The 19,684-nt window shown below is 48.4% G+C and overlaps 1 protein-coding gene across 4 annotated transcripts in view; it reads right to left on the bottom strand.

Annotated features, from left to right (window-relative positions):
• LOC144108821 (solute carrier family 15 member 1-like) overlaps nucleotides 1–18,183 on the bottom strand; it is a 230,266-nt gene extending 212,083 nt beyond the window's left edge. For 2 of the 4 annotated variants that reach the window (XM_077642012.1, XM_077642029.1), the window contains exon 1: nucleotides 18,029–18,183. In XM_077642012.1, the coding sequence (XP_077498138.1) occupies nucleotides 18,029–18,031 (3 nt within the window). In that variant the 5' untranslated portion in view covers nucleotides 18,032–18,183. Of the gene's footprint in view, nucleotides 1–837; nucleotides 880–18,028 lie in introns of those variants that run through there. The other 2 variants (XM_077642005.1, XM_077642021.1) reach the window with 2 other exon arrangements.
• Nucleotides 18,184–19,684: the final 1,501 nt, after the last annotated feature.

Genomic DNA, 19,684 nt, shown 5'->3' with positions numbered 1-19,684 from the left:
TCGGATGACGTTTATTGTCTTCGCTTGTGTAATACAGCGTAGCTTTATGGTCACCTGTGACCCCCATCTTACGCCGACTAGGCTCGTAAAGGGGACTTGTTTTGAAAGAAGCTATTTGCGTCAGCAAAGCGTCTCAATGATCTTCGTGCGCATGTTTCGAAACAGCGACCATCCGAGGAAAAGCGCTCCGCAGAAACTCTACGGTTCGAGGAATCGCCAGAAACACGGCTCTCAAAACTTGGCACCGGAGTGCTAGTGCGGCGTGAATCTTCATGTGAGCTTCGACACGTGAAATGGCGCCACTGAGCTCCGTTCACCACGGGGCACCATGACACTGCTTCCGAGCAAACACTATCTGCGCTGTCTTGTTGTTTACTGAGCGCTGCCAACTCAAACGCGGCAGCTATTTCTGCTTGTGAAGGAATTCCTAAATGCGCGCCAGAAGCCAGGCTCAAATGAACCACATGTGTGTGTTAAAAAGAAACGGAATGCGCTAGCCACTACACCAGCGACGCCAAGGGACCCGGCTCCCGATGCCCGCTCGGCTGCAGCCAGAAGTTTCGTAGGGCAAGGAGCCCCTGTAGAGGGCGTGCGCTTAGCAGGAGTGGGATATGGGACAAGCGTATATCCCGCCACTTGTTCGCTACCGCCCCAAGAATTTGAAATGTCGTCCGCGGATGCGGGGACTTGCTGCCTACAACAAGTGGAGCCGTTAACATGTGACCGGCGCCAGAGGAGGGCAATTCTTCCTGGGCCAGCGCGGCACTGGCCGCCCCCGAGAGAGCGGAATCACGTGGCCTGTGCGGCACGCGAGAGTAGGAAAAGCGGTTCACCGACCTGTTCGGCCTCCATCCTGGGTCCGGTCTGCGCGGCGGCGGCGGCGGCGGAGTCAGGTGCGCGACAGCGCCCGAGGCGCCTCCTGTTTACCGACGACCGGCTCGCATGACGCATCCTCGCGGCGACCTTGGCAGGGTCGTAACGGATTCCTGCAGCTGCCGTGATGCGCCGCTATCGCACGTCTCAGCGAATCACCACCCGGCGGTTTTATGGGCATTCCCAGCGACCCCCAAAACTGTCCCACGTCTGCTCGCACTGAAAATGGGGCTTTCAAAGGCTGCACCGCCACTGGCAGACATTTTCAAAAGGAAACAGCGCTCATGCTTCGATCGCCAATTCCTTTTCACTCTTCACGTTGTGCGCTTGAACCGAACGCGGAAGTAAAGGTTTTCCGCTTGCAATCAAATTCACTTCGCAGGCAAACATTATATTTCTACTAAAAAGGAAATTTGGATGGACTAAGCGCCAGTCGTTGGCCCGCTGAGTGCTAATTTCAAATTCCATCCCAGAAGACTAGTTTGTATTTCATCCATATCTGAGCCACCCGTGAAAACAGCGAAGCGGTCAAGTTGAAAATGGCCGCCTCCATCAGCGGGGCGTCGGTGATCTAAGTAGCATGCTGCCTCATTGTCCGACGTGACCTCACAGGGCGAACTCGCCCTGGGAACCAGCCCAGTGCCTCGGTAAGCCCATTTGGTCCGTTCTGGAAAGGCCACTGACGTTACCCATGTCTCATTACGGGCAGGACTTCGTGTTACCGCATACGCGGCGGTTCGACGACTTCGCCCGACTGTGTCGCCCAGCGGCGTGCCCAGCTACAGGGACTTGCTGTTGGATAGGCAGACATGTTTATCGTTCCAAAGTTGCTATTTATTTCTTTTTAGCACAAGCGTAGCTTTGCACGTTCTGTCCAACATTTATCCAGAAATCATGATTTTGCAAATGCAATTAGATAATGAGACATGAAACACATTAGCGAGGCTCAAATTGTTGAAAAGTGCGTTTGGATTAGCTCCATTTTGATGTATCGCATTAGAGTTCGGAACGAAAGAAATTTAACAACTGAAAAAGTCCGTGCATTTCTTCCACGGTGAGGAAAAAGTTGGCCTTGGTTTGTCCAGACGTTGAAAATATTAGATAAAATGAAAGAACTTGTAGGATTTCATCCGTAATTGTTCTTTACTTTTAAAAAACTGTGGAAAACTATGAGTTATTTAAATAAAGATAGTTATGACATCATTAAAATGAGTTAATAATGATTATTGCTGAATCTCCAAGGACGATAAAAGTCGGCGCAAATACGCAGGCGCATTTAACCGCAAAATCAAAACTGCTCCACCATCTGCAACTGCAGCACGCGATGACCACAGAAAGCTGTTTTGCCTTTAGGCTTAGCTGATGCGTTTAATCCCTAATTTTTCTTTAATTGCCGAAATCTAAATAACTGGGAGGTTTGTTAGGAAAAAGATCATTTCTGGCAGATGTTGTGCACACATATATTGGAAAAGGCCGTTCCTGCTTACGCATTAGTTGGGGATGAGAAATGAATACTATTCACATTTCGAGACTCGTTATCACATGCATGGCAGTGTTAAAAAATAGTTTTCCTTTGCCCTTGAGCGGGAGCGTAGGCAAGCCGGTTCTCGATTCGCTGACAATGCTCGGAGCGTTTGTCAAAGCGAACGGACGAGGCTGCACCCGCGCACTCTCTGGCATTCGCCCCAGCTACGTCGGCCAGTCACGTCTGCTCGCGACAACCAGGTTGCTGAAAAGAGGCAAACTCAATCGTCACCCTTTTCTAGCATCCCAGGCGTCATGCCCCAGTGCGGTTCGTCGACAACGTCCACTACAGTCGCCGCCAAGTGGGCTCTGCCTGGAAACGGTCTGTATTCGCCGCACTGCTACAGCTGTCCTCAGTGGCATATCTGCAGTCGGCCACCTCTGCACACTTGGCGCATGGCAAAAGCCTAGCGAAACAGTCCGATCCTGCCTCGCTAGGAAGGAATCCGTTATTTGCTCTCAGTTATTTTGCCGTCCTGTTTGTTGGCCTTAACCGGATCGTTCCTGCTTTGTCTTTTAAAGGCTTTTAAAGGGGCTGTAAAGGGGGATCTAATAAAGTTGCGGCATGCCTGGGATATTGAAGCACGCCGCTTCACGAATAGTGTCCAGCAAAGATTTTTTAAATGTGCTTTGTAGAAGCTGAGTTATCTGTAGTTAAAATTTGAATTTTAGCGTCTTCGCGCCTTTCCCTCTCCCCTCGTCACTTGTTGCACGCTGGAAGGTAGGCGCTCCTTCGCCGACCCCCCTCTGGGAGCGGAGCTTCCCGACCCGCCGGAGATAAGCGGTTTATTGGCCGCGGCCACGGTGGCTGCCTGAGGTCCGCAAGCATCTAACCAATGGCCACCTCTCACCTTGTCTACGCGGATGCGGGGGACGGAGGAGGGTGCGAGCTGAAAAAGTCGCCGGGAAGGGCTCGCCAACTTTGACGCGTGATTGTGGGTCGTGTGCTGCGTGTAGAAGAGTATTATTTGGCTCTGGTTTTCATGGCAACACAGTGCAGTGATTGAGTTAATGTGCTTTCCCCGGAAGGCGCTTCAGAGCCCCTTTAATGGTGTTTTCAACGTCTTAAATATTTGGCCGGCGGTGGTTTGTTTTATGTTCTTTTTCTTTATTCTTTTTTATGCGATTTTAGCTTTTTTCCTTGTTATTTTTTGGTGTCAGTTCCTTGTTTTTACTTTTCGCTTCTAGCCTACTGACTGTGCCTATTTCCTAGCCAGTTTTCATTATTTTTTATTCATGCTCTTATTGTACACCCCTTTTCATCGCCATTTCACCTGTCATCGTCGCGTTTCTGTTACTTGTTACTGCCCCTGGCCTGGCACCGTCGATGTTAACGGCAGAGGCACAAGCGCGATTCCCATTTATCTGTGGTCCGTTTATCATTAGTTTAGTAATGCTTTTGCATGTTGGTGCTTGCACGTGTCATGAGTGCTTCTTCAATCTGTAATGATCGCCAGCGTGTGAGGCTTTCTTCGCACTGTCCACTGGCTGACAGTGTATCACGTGGTCCAGGTGAATCCGTCCTGTGCTTCGTGCGTCTTCTTCTCGTCCTCGTTCCGTTGCGCTCTGTCAGTCTGTACCGTAGAAAGTATGAACTAACTAGCCCACACCAGAATACTCTTACACGAAATATATAAGGAAGCAAGCGGTATAAGATGAATGGCAACATAAATTGAGACCCGGAATGTACATGAAACAGTGAACGCCTACTTTCACGCCGTTATGGAGACAAATAATCAATTTCCTTTTCAAGCAGTCTTCTAACAGATGGCTTGCTGACGCAACTCTGACCCTTAAGCATGATAGCCACCGCCTCGAACACCTCCCTTGCTTACTGAGATTTCTACTTTTTGATTACGCGCGTGTTGCTCAACAAAGGTGCACAGTTCCTCGATTCGCAATTCTTGCAATGAAGGGCTAAATTGCTGCCCGTTCCGGACTGTAGTCATCTAGCGTGTTCACTCATTCTGGTATTCAAACGCCGACCAGTCTGTCCGACATACGTTTTTCCGCAGGACAGTGGCACTTCGTACACAACAACGCACTGGCAGTCGGTGAAGCGTTGTTCATGATCAATGTCACAAGGCGGAGGCCTTGAACCGCCCCTGTTCACACGCCGGCACAAAGCGCTCAGCCTATTCGACAAGAAGGCATTTGCATCGGGTCGTGTCTGGCGCCTATTCTCAGCGATATTCTACTCCCAAAACTCGACAGCCAGATACAACAAGATCTTCAAAGGCATGGTGTGCTCAGGATCTTCCGCTATGTAGACGATTATTTGATCTTGTTTGAACTTGACGGATCGGACATGGCGGGAAAAACCTCGAGCATCATTAGCACTTTTGAATCGGTGCTGAAGGACTTCAAACTGACAGGGGTGGTTCCCACAAGTAAATTATTGCGGTTCCTGCACACGGAGATCATTTCCACTGCAGACCACGCATGCTGGAGACCCCGCATGCGCCACGCCCCAAAAAGAAATTCCTCCCATTCCCTTGTGTTCACACTCCACACTCGTGAAACGAGGCACTGAGAAAGCGGCGATCGAGAACACGCTTTGCAGGTCCTGTCCGCATGGAATGTTAGCAAGCTGGCAGCCACAGGTGAAACATCTTTTGTAGGCGGGTGCCCTGTGTTCTTTGTCCCTGGAGTGTCGCAGAGTCCCTCCGTAAGGAAGCACGCAATACCAAGGAGGATGAGCGGCACGATTCCCAACCATGTCATTTCTAATGTACGCAAGTTGTCTCATCGCGTGCAGGAAATGTGCAGGACGGGCTGGTATTCGCGTTGTATTTTCAGCGCCGAATAGGCTGAGCGTTTTGTGCCGGCGTGTGAAGAAGGACGGTTCAAGGCCTCCGCCTTGGAACATTGATCATGAACAACGCTTCACCGACAGCCAGTGCGTTCTTGTGTACAAAGTGCCACTGTCCTGCGGAAAAACATATGTCGGACAGACTGGTCGGTGTTTGAATACCAGAATGAGTGAACACGCTAGATGACTACAGTCCGGAACGGGAAGCAATTTAGCCCTTCATTGCAAGAATTGCGAATCGAGGAGAAGTGCACCTTTGTTGAGCAGCACATGCGTAATCAAACAGTACAAATCTCAGTAATCAAGGGAGGTGTTCGACGCGGTGGCTATCATGCTTAAGGGTCACAGTTGCGTCCGCAAACCATCTGTTAGAAGACTGCTTGAAAAGGAAATTGATTATTTGTCTCCATAACGGCGTGAAAGTAGGCCTTCACTGCTTCATGCACTTTCCTGGTCTCATTTTATGTTGCCTTTCATCCTGTACCGCTTCCTTATATATTTCGCGTAAAGCGGACACAGCCTAAGCTGATAGCCAGCACTCGTGGTGTCCAGTTCTTGTGTTGTATGTTGCGCTGTGTAAAACCGCTTCTAAGTATGTACCAACTTGCCCAGATCTCCGCCTTAGCGATATTTGTGGTCGAAGCCGCCAACCTGGTGACGTCCACATGAGCTTATTCATCGATCACAAAGCCCACAACTTCATCTCCATGCCCAGATTCTTCGCCTTCGGCCGTATACGGTCAGCGACTGTCGGGGCTCGCTAATACGATCACTCGCAGGATTTACCTCGGGCTGCAGGGATGCCCCGTCAAAGAAGGGCTCTGGTCAGAGACGGCCTTGAGACGAATTACGATGCAGGAATTAAACACAAACTTATACAGTTACAGGCATTTCAGACACTTGGCGCGGCAAGACAGCAAAACGTGAACAATGGGCATAGCCGATGCTGTACCTCAGACCGTAGCCCAGAACGGCTCTGCGGCCCGGTTTTAAAGGCCTAGGGAGCTCGGCCCGCATTTTGGAGCAACCAATCATGGCAAAGTCCCAATATTATTGGTTCACAAACCACGTGGCCTGCCCCGAAATTCAGTAAGGTGCATGACCCTCTTCCTAAAATACACAATGAACATCAGATTCACTTGAAAAAAAAAATTCTAAAAGGGACCACAAAACGATTGGCCCCTGGGTTACGTGCCACGATTTGGCTGCATTGCGAAAACTCGCTTCCTCCCCAAGGGCAAACAAATGCGTCGGTTTCAGCGAATACCCTGTCTCCCGGAATCAGGGCAGTTACTCTCTTCGAACAAGTGGCTGCATCCGTTCTGCCTGGCCGCTTTTCCCTCAGCGATCCGATTTCTCGAGAACTGTTAGCGTTCAGTGATTTCGGGCGCTTCGTCAGGCGGTCTTCAAGAAATATCCCCTGCCTAGGCTGCGTGTCTACTCAGAGGAGGGGGCTGTCGTCGAGCGGCCGGTGCAGTAAATCTTGCCATTCTTTGTGAGCTGGGTAAAAAGTAAGCGAGCTTGGTGGTCGTCAAACATAGCTAATGACCAACTCCTAGAAAGGGGGCACCCGGTGACCGCGGCCTGGGCTTTGCTTTAAGCGGGGGTCTCGGGAAGACTGCAGAGGCGGGGATAGAAGGAATATACCCTCATTGCGCCACACTCCCGCTGGATCACTCCTCAACACGGGAAAACACCCGAGTGCAGGCCAAGAAACGTCATCCGACTACAGAAGGCACGCCGCATGTAATGCCACACAGTGTTGGCATTATTTTCGCTCTGGTTGGCTCTAACGACGACCATATAAAAATGACGTAGACACGAGGAAATATCGCGGGCGATTTGAATATGTAAATATTTCAGGAATTTGTTATTTTCTCAGGAAAACGACCGCATTACCGCTGAGAAAAAAACTTGGAGGGGCCATATTGTTTAAGTTTGCCATTTACTTTCTTTTACCTGCTCTAGTTTCTCGTCACACGAAAGCAATTCTTTACCTTTTCCACAATTTCTGATAACCTGCATATTAAATGAGCCCCCCACATCGCCCGCTCCAGCCACAGTAGTATACAGTCCGTCCCGCGCAATGTCCTGGACACCATATAGCTGCCACAATCATTGGCCCAATAGCAGACCATCATTATATCGTAATTTTTTATTCTTGGTGTGATAGGTTAGGCTGAAACCATTCAGGAATGTATAAATGGAGGAAAGCTTTTATTGAAAATTGAGCATAAAATTTTAACGACCTGAGCAGTATGATGGTTCAACAGTATGGAAAGTTGGGCTAGTTGGATGCTGTTAGTGATGAAAATGCCTGTGGTCTTGATGTCCGGTATTCGTCCTTTGTGCCTCCGTTTTGTTTCCGCCGACATTTTCATCACGAACAGTATGATGGCCCAGAATCGGGATATTTCCTTCATCTTGTAGCCATTAGGTCCATTAGTTCTTCAAATTGCTGTTGTTGTTGCGCATCCTAAGCAGCAACGTTGAAGTGAAGAAAGAGCACTGAGCCTTGTTTGCTGGAACCTGGGCGATTTATATGTTGCATCTAGGGACAATCTGCTGGATGAGAGGCAACTGAGCAGTGCTGATGCAATTACGAGACCTAAAACTCACGCTCCACGTGGACATAGCAGGCACACAAAGGACCTTTCGTGGTCCTTGGAAACCCATCCCCTCCAAGTTGCCCCATGTCCGCACTGTGCCATTGGAACCATGCGACAACCAAGGCAGAGACTATTCTGAGTACGAGAGCAGTCGGTACTACGTGACCCCCAACGTGAGTGTCGTATTTTTGTTTATTTTTACTTTTAAGCGGGCCAGGCCATCTCTCGCAAATGCTTTCAAATTGTCGGTGTGGCTGGTGGACCGGATTCGCGGTCGCAGGGGGATACCGTGCGCGTTCGGGAAAGTTTCGCGCATTTCTCATCCTTCTCACTTGTTTCTTCGCGTAGAGCCCGTCCTCATCGCTGTTTCATATAAATGCTACTGATAGGCTGGGTTTTACGGTGGATACTATGCATGGTATATCCGAACATGATCTAGTGCTTTTCAAGACCAAAATGACGCCACCCGTCATACGCAAAGTTAAAAAAATTTGACTTGAATAAGGCTGAGAACGAGAGTATTTTAGATCTTTTTGAACAAGACTAGGACAGTTTTTCTGCAAGGCGCAATGCAGGTCACATGAGTCCTAATGAGTTGTGGTTTGACTTTAAAGGCGCGGTGCGCAGGTGTATTCACCTGTACGTCCCGCTCAGGGAGCAAACAAACTACATGAATAACAGGTGAAATAATTCACTTAAAGCGCTGTGTAAAACGACTTTCCCACAAGGTTGTACAAAGTACTCGGTCGTCACTTCGTAGAAACCCAAGAAATAAAATAAGGCTATCAAGATCTCACTTATTTAATGTAACGCTGCACAATTTCCTTGTTAGGGATCCGCGAAAATTCTCGACTCATCTAACGTAAAAAAGAGTCCTGTAAATAAATTAACAATAAATGATGTAGACGTCAGTGGCAGCCAACAAATAGCGGCAAATTTTAATGCCTATTTTTCTTCTGTGTTTCTGCGTGGTGACGACACAACTACTGATTTCAGATCAATCAGCCTTCACGTAACTGATCTCACTTTAAGCGAAGAGGGCATTTTCTCCGCCCTTCTTAACCTGAATGTAAAGAAATCATCCGGGCCAGGTGGTATTCCGAACACGTTTCTTTTCATGCACGCGGATTGGTGCGCGAAATTCCTCTTTATTATTTTCAGTACTAGTGTGCGTAGAAGTGAGGTCCCTAGTGATTGGAAACTGGCTAAGGTTGTTCCTGTTCCTAAATCTGGTGAGAAGCTCCGCGTTACTAACTACAGGCCGGTTAGTTTGTTGTGCACTACAATAAACATACGGAGCACTTGATATTTAAACACATCACCACATACTTGGAAGAAAATAACTTTTTCTTTTCTGAAGCTCAACATGGTTATCGCCGTGGGTTTTCGACCGTGACAGAATTAATACACACGAGCAACGATTTTTTCTCAGCCCTTGACAGAGCAAGACAAATACATGCCGTTTTTCTGGATTTTGAAAAGACGTTCGACCGAGTACTACATTGTAAACCTTAACAAAAGCTGAAGCGCATCGTAAAGAATGAACAAATTTTGCAGTGGCTTGACTCGTACTTATCGCACCGGCAGCAGTGCGTGCGGATCTCTGGTTCAAGTTCTCCGATCGCTCCAGTGCTTTCAGGCGTGCCACAGGGCTCACTCCTTGGGCCACTTCTTTTTCTTGTATATCTCAAGTTTGACTCCCCTGCGCAAGCCCGTTTTTTTTTTTTGCAGACGATTGTGTAATTTATCATACGATTCTATCGGAAGTTGACCAGCTCATTCTAAATAACTATTTATGCGCGGTTAGTGATTGGTGCTATAACTGGAGGATGTCATTAAATGTCTAGAAGTGTAAACAAGTGACCATAACCCGAAAAAAAGCTTCATCGAAGAACTCCTGCACAAATTTTAATATTCCTCTCGAACAAGTTACATACCTTGGCGTGACAATCAGCTCGCATTAAAAACAGTTTCAGTGGCATCCAAAAGACTATGGCTGATAAGACACCGGCTAAGACACGCGTCCATCAAAACAAAGCTTTGTAGCGTATACTTCCCTCGTGCGTCCCTTGCTAGAGACGTGGTATGGGACCCCCATACGAAAATGAATGTTAAAAGTATAGAGGGGGTTCAAAGGAAAGCACTGCGATTTGTATACAGCGCCTATGGTAAACAGGTATCGATATCTAATCTTCACAGCCACTCCGGTTTGCCCACCTTGGAATCTCGTCGAAAATGCACCGCTCAAAAATGTTATTCGCCATCATCAAAAATCTTGCTAAAATAAACTTTCCTTCTTACATGCAGTCCAATAGAACGCGAAAAACTCGGCACAAACGTGACAAAACAATAGTATTACCTCAGTGCAGAACCAATGCATACAAGCTGTCGTTCTTTCTAAGAACGATAACCGATTAAAACAAGTGACCTTACGATGTGTTAACCTTTTCATCACCAGAAACAATTTTATCCAGTCCCATCTTGCAAGTTAAGAAATCTCGTTTGATGTTCAAATGTCTGCTTTTATTACTTTCCGTGCATGGATGTAGATGTAACCAGGTTGTCTCTTATAAGCTGATTTGCTCCGCAGAAAATTTACTGTGCGTACGTATATGCTTTCTTTTTTGTTGTTGTTGCTGTTGACGCTGCAATCAGCGGTACACCAAGCATTGTATACACGTCTTGAGCCCACTCCTGCCTTGGCAGCCAAAAGGCGGCTGGCAGTATCGAATAAATAAATAAGATAAAAAATTAATCCAAGTTACACAGAAAGCTTGCTACAGACCGTGTCGTCTTTTATTTTGTAAGCTCTTAATGTTTTTCGCTATCTCTCCACCGTTGTCAAGGAACGCTCTTATGCCATGCTCGGCTCTGCATTGCAGAGAACGCATGCACGTTCACATCAGCACCTTGTAAAGCGCGCGAATATTTGTTAAGGGGAAACGACTGTCACTTGCCGTTCATGTCACACATGGCAGCGAGAACATATCTGTCTAAACGGTTGCTGGCTCATGCACCTCGAATGCGTGCATGCATGTGCATGTATACGGTCTCGGTAAGGTATGCACGGTGCAGAGGCGATCACAGGAGTGTACGGCGGCGAAAACAAGGAACGGCTGCTCTTTTCTCCGCTGCACCTTATAAGCGTGTTTATTACTGCTCCTAAGCGGGCTTGGTGTACTCTGTGTTTCGCACAACGATATATTGCTTAAATTTGTATTGTGTGCTTCGTATTGTTAATGAAATTACGGTAAAGTTTAAACGTGCCTGATTCCCCCTGTTCGCTCATTTCTGTCCGGCCGCCCGTTTGTTCACCTCTCATTGGCCTGGAGGGGGGCTTACTCTGCCGACAGGACGTCGATCCAGGCATACGCACCGCAAAAACCTAATGCTGAAACAGATGAACTTAAGCCTTTGCTAATTGAAGTCCAAGGTCACTTGCAAAATAGAGCAGCATCTTTGTGTTTAGAAACGCAGACCATATAGCATCGTAGAATATGTGGGACATTTATGAGAACGGTACATATCGAAGCAATCAAGCCGTAGCACACATTTGCTAGCAGGCTTTAATTATTTATTTCTTTACAATACCCTCGGGGCATTATCTGAAAGGGCAATGAAGAGGGGAGGGGGTTAAACAAAGAAAACAAAAATACATATGTGAAGTGTTTACAGGGGTATGAATAACAACAGTAACACGATGACATATGCAAAAATAAATACAATGAGAAACAACACAATAATCCTGTCAATATACAATATTAGCTCTAAGGGTATGAAAGTTTCAGTTATCGTTGATGGAAACAATGTCTCTGGGAAGCGGTTCCATTTCATTCATGTTCGAGGCACGAATGACTACGGGATAGCCTATGTGTTAGATTTATTGAGACAGACTTTAAGATGATGATCGAAGCGTCGGGATATATAATGAGGTTGAAGAACGAACTCGTCAGTCAGGATAGGATGATGATACATCTTATGAAACAGGAATAAGCGAGCTATTTTACGTCGCGATGTTAAAGATGGAAGTTGAAGGTAGCAATTCACGGCTGTAATATTGTCAGTTCGGCTGTACTTCGAGTAAATAAAACAAACGGAGTTATTCTGAACAAGTTCTAGGGCGGTGATTAGCGTTTCAAACATGGATCCCATACAGATGATGCATATTCTAGTTTTGGGCGTATTAGAGTCTTATAGAGCAATAACTTTAATGAGGATGGAGCTGTAGAAAAGTTACGGCGTAGATAACCAAGCATGCGGTTAGCATTGTTAATTACGTTATCGATGCGGGTTGTCCACGTGAGGTTAGATGAAATAAATATGCCTATGCACTTATATCAATTTACTGATTCTAAAGAAACGTTATTCAAATAGTATATGTGCGGGGCATTAATAATCCTGGTTACGCGCATAGGTTTACATTTACTAATGTTAAGTTGCATTAGCCATAATTACTGCCAGTTAGCAATCGCAGTGAGATTGGACTGAAGGGAGTTAATATCATCACAGCTGTTGATTTAATGGAAAATAAGACAATCATCAGCAAAGAGATGAATGTTAGAACATATTTGAGAGGGCAGGTCATTAACAGAAATTAAAAGAAGTAAAGGCCCTAGTACAGATCCCTGAGGTAAACCGGAGAGCACATCAGAAAGCGAAGAGTTGTCATTAACTGAGACGAATTGCAAACGATTAGTAAGAAAGCATTCGATCCATTTCAAAACGTTAGGCTCAATGTTAAGATGACTAAGCTTATGAAGTAGTAATTTATGACAGACTTTGTCAAAGGCCTTATAAAAATCTAAAAATATGCAATCAGCGATTGAAGAATGGTCCAGAATGCGGTGCAGATTATGGGTGAAAGATACGAGCTGGGTTTCACACGAGTATGACATACGGAATCCATGTTGTGCCAGTGCAAAGAATGAGTTAGATTCAAGAAATTCTGTCAGCGCTTTAATGATTATATTGTCACGGGTCGTTCAAACGACGCGGTTCGAAGGCACAATGGGGAACCAGGACCACAGGAGCAGGCGCCAGAGAAAGGCCAAGCGGTCGCGGCCGGGCGAGTTCCGCCGAGCTTGTACCTCTTCACCGTCGATCCGCATCCCGCTGGTTGAAGATGACGTTAAGTGCAGAATCAATTGAGAACAATAACACACACGACACTGTTCCCCTCCCAAAAGGCGCATCGTCCCGATGCGCAGAGAGGCAAAATTAAGGCTGAAAAACATGTGTAGAGCACGAAGAGGTAGGCCACGTGCTCCGAGCGGTCACAGTACGCTTTCAGGCGAGCTACCTGAAAAACTTGGGAGGCAGGCGGGCGGCGGGACACCGGCGTTACGATCGGCAGCACTTCTTAATTTGACTCGCTTATACGGCGGATCACTTCGTACGGGACAAATATCGTTTCAGCAGCTTCTCGCTAAGACCATGGCGCCGAATTGGATTCAACACCCAGACTCGATCACCAGGATTGAACTGAACCTCACGGTGGCCTTGGTTGTATCAGCGAGCATCGACTTGCTGGCGGGCTTGGATGCTAAGGCGGGCCAACTGTCGGGCTTCTTCCGCAAGTTGAGCGATGAGTTGAGCATCGGTGTGAGCGTAGACGTCTTGCTGATGGGGCAGCATAGCGTCGAGCATGGTAACGACTTCCCGGCCGTGCACCAGGCGAAATGGCGAAAGTCCGGTGGTTTCTTCAACCGCAGTGTTGTACGCAAAAGTTACGTACGGCGACACTTCGTTCCAGGTTCGGTGCTCGATGTCGACATACATTGAGAGCATGTCAGCCAAGGTCTTGTTAAGGCGCTCGGTCAGCCCGTTTGTTTGCGGGTGGTAAGCGGTAGTTTTGCGGTGGGCGGTGTGGCTTAAGCTCAGTATCTGTGAGATAAGTTGAGACAAATTCGGCACCACGATCAGTGATAAGGACCTCTGGGGCACCGTGTCGAAGAATGAAGGACTCGACGAAAAACTTTGCCCCATCCCAAGCCGTTGATGACGGCAGAGCGCGTGATTCGGCATACCGCGTGAGGTAGCCCGTCGCAACAACGATCCATCGGTTGCCCGATTGCGACTTTGGAATGGGTCCGAGTAGGTCCATACCCATCTGCTGGAACGGTCTGAGCGGTGGAATGATGGGGTGAAGGAGTCCCACAGGCTTCACGGGTGTAGTATTTGCGCCATTGACACTCGCGGCAGGTCCTGGTGTAATGGCGGACGGTCTTGTCAAGTTGTGGCCAATAGTACTTGGAACGTACTCGCGCGAGCGTTCGACTGTACCCCAAGTGTCCCGAGGAGGGGTCATCATGAGACCCTTCTATAATTTCGTCGCGTAGATCAGTGGGCACAACTAAAAGACATGACCTCGGGCTCAGGGCGAAGTTCTTATAAAGAACGTTGTCTCGAAGGCATAAATTACGTACTACGCGTACAAAAGGACGAGGAACTACGCCTCCTTGACCCTACAAATGAGAGATCACGTCGCGAAGATAGGGGTGGAGTCGCTGCCGCGCCGCCATATCGTCGGTACTTAGAGCTCCTAAGAAGATGTCATAGTCGTCTGTATCAGCAGGCGCGGATTCAACGGGAACGCGGGAAAGGCAGTCAGCATCAGTGTGTCTGCGACCAGACTTATAGACGATCGTAGCGTCGAATTCTTGCAGTCGAAGGGCCAATCGCGCAAGTCGGCCTGCAGGGCCCCTTAGATTGGTCAGCCAGCACAGAGAGTGGTGGTCTGTGACCACCAGGAATGGGCGTCCATACGGATAGGGTCTGAACTTTGTGATCGCCCAAATTACTGCGAGGCATTCTTTTTCGGTGGTCGAGTAATTGGTTTCCGCCTTGGACAAAACACGACTGGCGTATGCGATGACACGTTCGACGCCGTTCTGGTGCTGGATCAGGACGGCCCCGAGGCCCGTGTTTCTAGCGTCAGTGTGTACCTCAGTTGCGGCGTCCTGATCAAAATGGCCTAGGACAGGGGAAGTCTGCAGGCGTCGTTTTAGATGGTCAAATGCAAGCTGCTCTTCACTAGACCACTGGAATAGGACGGACTCCTTTGTGAGGCGGGTAAGCGGCGCGGCAATATCCTCAAAGTTGAGAACAAAGCGTCTGTAATAAGCGCAGAAGACCAGAAACCTTCGCACGGCGTTCTTGTCCGATATCGTCGGGAAGGAAGTGACGGCGACTGTTTTATCGGGATCAGAACGGAAGCCCTCATGACTGACGACGTGACCCAGAAATTTCAGTTCGTCATACGCAAACTGCCACTTCGTAGGCTTGAGGGTGAGGCCGGCGTTTATGATAGCCTGCAGGACCGCTTTTAGGCGAACAAGATGTCCATGAAATGTGCTGGAAAAAATGACCACACCATCAAGGTAAACAAGGCATGTTTGCCATTTGAGGCCGGTGAGCACGGTGTCCATAACGCGCTGGAAGATCACTGGAGCAGTACAGAGTCCGAAGGGCATCACCTTGAACTCATACAGTCCATCCGGGGTGATGAAAGCCGTCTTTTCTCTGTCGCGCTCATCGACTTTTATCTGCCAATACCCAATTTTAAGGTCGATGGATGAAAAGTAACGGACATGGAGCAGGCGCTCAAGCGCGTCATCGATGCGCGGAAGTGGATATACGTCCCTCTTCGTGACTCTGTTGAGGCGCCGGTAGTCAACACAAAAGCGAAGGATGCCGTCTTTTTTCTTCACCAGCACCACCGGAGCAGCCCAAGGGCTGTGAGATGGTTGCATAATGTCATCGGCCAACATTTCGCGCACTTGATGTTGTATCGTTTCACGTTCTTTTAACGAAACCCGATAAGGTGACTGACGAGCAGGATGGACAGTGTCGTTGGTAATTATTCTGTGCTTTGCTATTGGCGTCTGGCGAACCCCGGCTGATGCAAAAAAGCAGTCGTGGAACTCACCCAGCAGAGCAAGGAGCTCGTCTCTCTCCTGAGCAGAGAGTTGCGGGGCAATGTTGACACCTAAAGGAGGCACCGAGGATTGGGGAGGGGGCGAACAAAAAGGAGCCGCAGAGAGGGTCTCAGCATCGACAGGGGCGCTGAGGCGCTCGGTGAGGCGCTCAAGTAACTTGCAGCATGTACTTGTTAGGGAGATGGGGCGATTATTATTGGCAATATTTTTGCTGCCCGATTTGTGAAGAGAAACCACCTTCCAAATCTTCCATTGCGTAGGTAAGGTACATGTGTCAAGAGATTGCTGAAAGATCTTAGTATGATGGAACTATATGTGGAAGTATCCTGGAAAATTTTTGCATTGACACGGTCAAACCCAGGAGAAGCATATTAGTCACGGTTTTCAATAAGTTTAGCAAGACCAGCTACATAGACACAAGTTGGAAACGTGACCGGGTAATCATAATTCTGCAATTCAGGGAGGTGCAGAATAGGAGCAGAGGAAAAAATTTAGCAAACATATCGTTTAATAAAGATGCACATTGGATGTTGGGAACATGTTGGCCATACAAGTTCTGCAATATAAATAAGTTTTCATAGAAGGGCTTAACTACGCGCCAGAACTTACAGACGTTAGTTTTTAACATGGATGGCAAAGTATTGGAAAGAAAATAACGCTTCGCGCTTTTTAAGGCGGTTATGTACTTGGAAGAAGCTAGTTTGTATGTCATCCAACGGGAGGCAGTAGGCGATACTTTAGTTGCACGATAGAAGTGTTTTTTTTTTTCGGTTAGAAAGGCGTCTAATAAGCGCGTTGTACCATGGGACATGAGAGCTTGAAGAGATGGTGCGGTTTGGAACGTATCTATCAGATCTTTCATTTTAGCCGCAAGACTGTCTATGCAGTTTGCCTGAATAGCACGATCATGGAAGTTTGTCCGAAAGGCATCCAAAAAGGAAGATAATTCGCTAATGATAGCTTCGAGTTTGGGTTTCTTATAATCGAGAATCAGTTTTCTTCTTTTGTTCAGCTTAGGGCAAGCCAAGCTAAGATTGAGGTTTAGTAACAAGTGACCACTCAAACCAGGTAGAAAAGTAACATCTGAAACGAGATTAGGTTGATTCGTAAGAACTAAATCAAGGGTATCCGCAACATGAGCGGTGGCTCTTGGTATGGCCTGTTATTACCAACTGCGTTAAAGCAAAAACAGAACAAATCTCTAGAAATTATTCGGCTTGGGTTTAGAAGGGTGATAAGATAGGATAGGTATCGTTCCAAATAGTGTTCGGTAAACTGAACTCGCCCTGCAAAAATAAGGGTGACGAGGGATACACTGTACAAACCGCGTTCATGGCGTCCTGAAGGTCGTTAGTAAATGAAGAGGAAAAAGAAGCGGGCGAAAGATTACTTTCACGGGCTTTGAGACATTTTCTCTGCTCGTATGCAACAGACAGGAAGAAGGCATTTCAGTCGCTTCTCCGTCACACACATGCATGCGCCTAATAAGCTTGACACTGCGTGCTGACTTGACATTCACGTTCTCTGCAGCTCACTGCGAGAGCACAGCATGACAGCGTTCCCCACTGCATTGCGAGCACGATGCAGAAGCGTGGCCGCCCACTGACGCTGTGGACAACGTAGTCTCTCCCCTTCTCGGCAAATCCAGGCGAGCGTCTGCCAAATTTCAGAGAGAGGTTTCCGCTTGTTGCGTAAACGTCAGATTTCAGTGCCAGTTCCTCGTGTCTATAAATTTCACCGCAGCGGTCACGTGGTCCCCCGTCCCCGTTACGGGGTCGCTGTAAAACGTGGCTGTAAAACGGGGTCGCTGTAAAACTCTGCAACCAGCCCTCCCCTTTGCCACAGCGCGACAAAACTCAAGAAAATAAGGCACGCGCAGTGAACGTAACTAGTGGCAGCACGAACAAATAACGGAAGCGATGGCCCCTGGATGCAGAAAAGCAGCCAAGACGCCGCGGCCCGCCCGCCTAGACGCGAGGAACATCTTTTTCGGGGCCCAAAGTTGTGGGAAATACAACTCCTTGGCGGCAGTGCGCCCCGTGGCGAGAATGCTTACTTTCGGCAAAGTGTGCAGTGCAGACACGACTGCTGTGTTGCCTCATTCGGGGACCGCTTCGCTGCAAGATCCGATGCAATTTGAAGCAACCGAGGAAGCGACGCCTGCACACCAGGCTCTGTCAACTCGGTGGCACGGTGAGGCTGAACTGGCGGAACGACAAAGTGGAAGCCCCCCAATGCTTTGCCAAGCAGAGCGCCATGCAAGCGAGACGTACCATGGTTGGGCGAATGGAACGGCTCCCCCCGGCCACGTTGCATGGGAGGCGCGCGTCGAAGACGACGACGACCCAGCGCGTTTCGCTGGCAACAGGAGAGCGGCAGCCACGGGCGGCCCGGGGTGAGCGCAACACGTGCGCCGGAGATTCGCTGCTTGAGGCAATTTTACGATGCCTTCTAGGGCGCACACGTCGCGGCACTACCTTAAAAAATTGAGGGCCCCCCTTAAGCTCATGGAATGAAAGTTGTTACCACTGCCTTATTAATGTGCAACTAATTGAATCTTCATTACCCAACATTTGGCAGCTTGCGCCGTGCAGTCTTCTTGGAAGCGCTCAAGGAGCAAGTCATTGCTCGCTGAATAACTCGGCGGCGGCGGCTTAGCATCAATTGGGGAATTACTCGGCCGTGCTCAATTTAATGCTGATAGCGGAATTTCGAGATAAAGCTTTCAAAGTTACTAGATCATTCTAGAACAACGTAATATCAGCTGTGCGTGATTGCGATCAATGGAGGCAAATCTGGTCGCGTCTTGCATCGCAGACAAACCTGGATGGAAATGCACAGCGCACACAAGCGCTCGTTGGTTGGTTGGTTGGCCTCAAATGAAGATGGCGCATACCCACTACGGCGGAATGGCCAAGACACAGGAGGCAAATTGCTGGAAATAGGATCGCTCGTGTGTTCCATGTGTCTTCCTTGTGTTCTCGTCTTTATTTGCGCTGTACATTTCCACCACGAATCACCAACATGCCCAGATTGCCACCTCAGCAAATAAACCGATAAAGCAGCGTGGCGGTAGCTTTGAAGAATGAATATAGAAACACTGCACATATTCGCGGCATTACTCCCCTAACAAAGAAGCATCGACCCGATGCATTAAAACAAATATTGTGACTAGCAACAAATTAAACGGATCGTGAGAAAATAAACACACTCTGTGGAAACACAGCGTCCTTTAGCGCGCATAACAGGGCTTCAGACGGACGACATGGACAACTTCTGGTCGCACGCGGCGTCGCTTGGATGCAGTCATTGCGTCAGGGATGACTTCATAATCCAGTTCACCTAGCGGACAAAGAACCATGTAAGGGCACAAATAGCCGCGCAAAAGCTTTTCACTCAATCCACGGCGGCGAATGGGCGTCCAAAGCCAGACTTGGTCTCCTGGCTTGTATTCTGCTTGCCTCTTCGTAGGTTGTAGCGTCTCGCATCGGTCCGCTGCTGGTCTTTGATCCGTAATCGGTCAAGCCTTCGAGCTGCTTCTGCGCGTTGAAGGTAGGCGGCAACGTCGACGTTCTCTTCTTCTGTAACGTTGGGCAGCATGGCGTCTAGCGTGGTCGTGACCTCCCTGCTATGGACGAGCCTAAAAGGCGTCATCTGAGTGGTCTCCTGCACTGCGGTGTTGTAGGCGAGGGCGACGTAAGGCATGATGACGTCCCAAGTTTTGTGTTCGGTATCGACATACATGGCGAGCATATCGGCGATGGTTTTGTTCAGGCGCTCGGTTAGTCCGTTCGTCTGCGGATGATATGCAGTTGTCCTCCTGTGGCTGGTTTGGCTGTAACGCAGGATGGCTTGCATCAGTTCCGTCGTGAATGCTGTTCTTCTGTCCGTGCAATGAAGTTTGACAATACCAGTTGTTGGGCGAGTTC

The sequence above is a fragment of the Amblyomma americanum genome, chromosome 1 (assembly GCF_052857255.1).
Source record: "Amblyomma americanum isolate KBUSLIRL-KWMA chromosome 1, ASM5285725v1, whole genome shotgun sequence".
Lineage (NCBI taxonomy): Eukaryota > Metazoa > Arthropoda > Arachnida > Ixodida > Ixodidae > Amblyomma > Amblyomma americanum.
This window is presented reverse-complemented; position numbering and strand designations above follow the sequence as displayed.